Source organism: Dendrobates tinctorius, unplaced genomic scaffold, assembly GCF_039654945.1.
Source record: "Dendrobates tinctorius isolate UK_male_01 unplaced genomic scaffold, ASM3965494v1 ptg000017l, whole genome shotgun sequence".
Classification (NCBI taxonomy): domain Eukaryota; kingdom Metazoa; phylum Chordata; class Amphibia; order Anura; family Dendrobatidae; genus Dendrobates; species Dendrobates tinctorius.
Window position 1 is genome coordinate 14,827,438 of NW_027361685.1, and position 4,380 is coordinate 14,831,817.

Below are 4,380 nucleotides of genomic sequence, written 5' to 3' on the forward strand. Positions count from 1 at the left end.
CGAAATCCACATCCCCATCTGACACTGCAGTTTCTTCGCTATCAGAACATAAAAGTTCATAAGCCTCCTCTGTACTATAGTACTGACGGGCCATTTTATTCGTTTTTATTTTTTTACCGGAAATTGAAAACTACGACGTGACCAAATAATTTGGGAAGCATTTGAGAAAAGCCTAATTCTTAGCCTACCCCTAACTTTAGCCCCAACACTAACCCTAACTATAGCACTAACCCTAACCTGCCTTATCTGTATTGTTACTTTATAGCACAATCGCTGACTGACACAGCTGTTGGCAGCAGCACTTGTAACACTGCTTCTCCTCTAATCTCTCACTGACAGGAGATCTGAGGAGAAACAGCGTTTTTATGGGGCAGATCACCCGGGAAAGTTCACTGCTGCAACAAACTTTCCCAGTGATTTGACTCATTGGCTGGTGTGACGCTGATGTCATAAGGACCTGAACCAATCAGATCTCAATGAGGTCGAGGGTCACAGGATGTGTTGTGCGGCGAAATCCCCTAGTTATAAGGTATGTGGGGTCCCGATGAGCACAAAACTGCCGACCGTAGACAAACGTCCGCGCTGCACAAAGCCCTGCTAGCGCCGATGTTTATCTAACGTTGGTGGTCACGAAGCGGTTAAGTTAAGGGTACAATCATTTCTGTCCAGGCCTATTTCATGAGTTTTATTTTTTTATAATTCTGTGGAAGCATGGTTGAAAAGCAATGTCTGACTTTCATTTGTTCATTTTCATAGATTTTTTATTTATTATTACTTTTGTCAGATTCAAGTTATTTCTGTGACCATTGTGGGATTTCTCGTCATTAAACGAGGGGTACCAACAATTTTAACCACGTGTGTAGGAGGAGTGAATATTTTGACTCCACAGCCACTTTCTGGAAATTAACACGCAGTGGATGTTGGAGAGTGAAAATTACACATTTGCCATGTTATTACCCAGCACATAGCGCCCAGATTGTGCTCCAGGAGACACCGCAAATTAAGTGGATTCTTCTCACTATAATATTGCTAAATACAGGGATCCTAAATGTTGTTTGCGCACACTGCAAGACTCCGAAGTGAGAGCGGATTTTGCTGGATTGGTTTATAGAAACTCTGTTACTTTTCAGCCGCCTTTGAGCCACTAATAGTGCGGGAACCTCTGTTTTTCCATTGACAGATGATGGACCTGAGTGGGGACTTGTTTTTTGTGAGATGAGAATTGGTATTATTTTCACCTGCATAACATTGGTTTCTTTATATTTGATATTTGGGAGGCAGAATGAACAAACAGTTGAACACCGCACACTACTGGCTCATCCAGCAAGGTTTTCTATTAGACTGTGAACTGTCATTGTCTTGGTAAATAATTAAAGTTTTTACATAGCTTGCCATTTTTATGTACAGTTTAAATAGAAATGTTCAAAAATATTAAACTCAAGGATATTTTATTAAAAATAATTGTTTTTTTTATCTTAGCAGATGACTGTACCAGGAGATCAGAGGGACAGCTGACATCTTCAAGTTTTAAATCTGATGATCTTGAGATCCTACAAGATACAACTGAAGTGAATGCCATTACTCCAGATATACCATCATCCATTCACAGCAAAGATCTGTCATCTGATCCTATGAAACAGGTCCCATCTTCTGATTCATTACTGACTACTAAGAAAAATCAAAGTCACAAAAAAGGCAATGAAAAACAAACTGCTCCTAAGGCAAAGAAGCTTTTTTCATGTTCAGAATGTGGGAAATGTTTTGCACGTAAATCACTGCTTGTTGCTCACCATAGAACTCACACAGGAGAAAAGCCTTTTTCATGTTCAGAATGTGGGAAATGTTTTGCACGTAAATCAAATTTTGTTATTCACCATAGAACGCACACAGGGGAGAAGCCTTTTTCCTGTTCAGAATGTGGGAAATGTTTTAACCAGAAATGGCATCTTGATCGCCATCAGAGCAGTCACACAGGGGAGAAACCTTTTTCCTGTTCAAAATGTGGGAAATGTTTTAACCAGAAAGGGAATCTTAATGAACACCAAAGAACTCACACAGGAGAGGAGACTTTTTCATGTTCAGAATGTGGGAAATGTTTTAACCAGAAAGGGAATCTTGATATACACCAAAGAACTCACACAGGGGAGAAGCCTTTTTCCTGTTCAAAATGTGGGAAATGTTTTAACCAGAAAGGGAATCTTAATGAACACCAAAGAACTCACACAGGAGAGAAGCCTTTTTCCTGTTCAGAATGTGGGAAATGTTTTAACAAGAAATGGCATCTTGTTAGTCACCAGAGAACTCACACGGGGGAGAAGCCATTTTCCTGTTCAGAATGTGGGAAATGTTTTAACCAGAAAAGGAATCTTAATGAACACCAAAGAACTCACACAGGAGAGAAGCCTTTTTCCTGTTCAGAATGTGGGAAATGTTTTAACCAGAAATGGCATCTTGTTAGTCACCAAAGAACTCACACGGGGGAGAAGCCATTTTCCTGTTCAGAATGTGGGAAATGTTTTAACCAGAAATGGCATCTTGATCGCCATCAGAGCAGTCACACGGGGGAGAAACCTTTTTCCAGTTCAAAATGTGGGAAATGTTTTAACCAGAAAGGGAATCTTAATGAACACCAAAGAACTCACACAGGAGAGAAGACTTTTTCATGTTCAGAATGTGGGAAATGTTTTAACCAGAAAGGGAATCTTGATGAACACCATAGAACTCACACAGGGGAGAAACCTTTTTCCTGTTCAAAATGTGGGAAATGTTTTAACCAGAAAGGGAATCTTAATGAACACCAAAGAACTCACACAGGAGAGAAGCCTTTTTCCTGTTCAGAATGTGGGAAATGTTTTAACAAGAAATGGCATCTTGTTAGTCACCAGAGAACTCACACGGGGGAGAAGCCATTTTCCTGTTCAGAATGTGGGAAATGTTTTAACCAGAAAAGGAATCTTAATGAACACCAAAGAACTCACACAGGAGAGAAGCCTTTTTCCTGTTCAGAATGTGGGAAATGTTTTAACCAGAAATGGCATCTTGTTAGTCACCAAAGAACTCACACGGGGGAGAAGCCATTTTCCTGTTCAGAATGTGGGAAATGTTTTAACCAGAAATGGCATCTTGATCGCCATCAGAGCAGTCACATGGGGGAGAAACCTTTTTCCAGTTCAAAATGTGGGAAATGTTTTAACCAGAAAGGGAATCTTAATGAACACCAAAGAACTCACACAGGAGAGAAGCCTTTTTCATGTTCAGAATGTGGGAAATGTTTTGCACATAAATCACTGCTTGTTACTCACCATAGAACTCACACAGGGGAGAAGCCTTTTTCCTGTTCAGATTGAGGGAAATATTTTATCCGGAAAGAGAATCTTGTTAGACATCAGAGCAGTCACACAGGGGAGAAGCCTTTTTCCTGTTCAGAATGTGGGAAATGTTTTGCACGTAAATCACTGCTTGTTACTCACCATAGAACTCACACAGGGGAGAAGCCTTTTTCCTGTTCAGATTGTGGGAAATATTTTAACCGGAAAGGGAATCTTGTTAGACATCAGAGCAGTCACACAGAGAAGCTTTTTTTATTTTCTTAATGTGGGAAATATTTTACTTGGAAATCAACTGTTAATAAACATCAGAGATGTCACATAGGGGAGAAGCCTTTTTTATGTTCATAATGGTGAAATAGTTTTAACGGCGAGTACTCCAGCAGCTGTGCTCTGCTTGTGAGCAACGCATTATGTCCCTGCCATGTGCTGCTTCCAAGCATAAAGCAGTTGCTGGTATCAGAGCAGGATTCAGCAAGGGAGCGCCGGGTAGGTAAGTGTAATGCTTTTTTCTTAATGTTTTGTGATGGGGCCATGGATACCAGGATGGGGGCCAATTATAAGGATTGGGCTATGCATAGCAGGACTGGAATGGGGGGCCAGTCATACCCGAATAGTGATGGTGCCCTGCATACTAGGAAGAGATGGGGGCCCTGCATACCAGGATAAGGATGGGGGCCATGCATACTACGATGAGATGGGGCACTGCATACCAGGAGCGGGATGGGGCCAATCATGCCACAATAGGATGGGACCCTGCATACTAGGATAAGGATGGGCCCATGCATACTAGGATAGGGATGAGGGATCTATGTATACCAGGGTAGGGATGAGGGGGCCATGTGTATCAGAATAGGGATGAGGGGACCATATACACCAGGATAAGGGATATTAAGTACAGAATTAACCACATTTTTTGCTTCAATTTTTTTTCCTAATTTCCTCTAAACCTAGGTGTGTCTTATAGTCCAAAAAACACGGTATATATATTTTTTTTTCTCAGTGAACTCATTCCTTATGTTTGGCCTCATTAAAATAAAAACACTCATACTCC

At 41.0% G+C, this 4,380-nt stretch overlaps 1 protein-coding gene across 1 annotated transcript; it reads left to right on the forward strand.

Moving 5' to 3' along the window:
- The first annotated feature begins 496 nt into the window (after positions 1 to 496).
- On the forward strand, positions 497 to 4,380 carry LOC141082359 (uncharacterized). Its single transcript, XM_073566300.1, has 2 exons — positions 497 to 503; positions 1,483 to 4,380. Exons 1-2 carry the CDS (start codon positions 497 to 499, stop codon positions 3,345 to 3,347), a joined length of 1,872 nt encoding a protein of 623 aa, XP_073422401.1. The 3' UTR covers positions 3,348 to 4,380.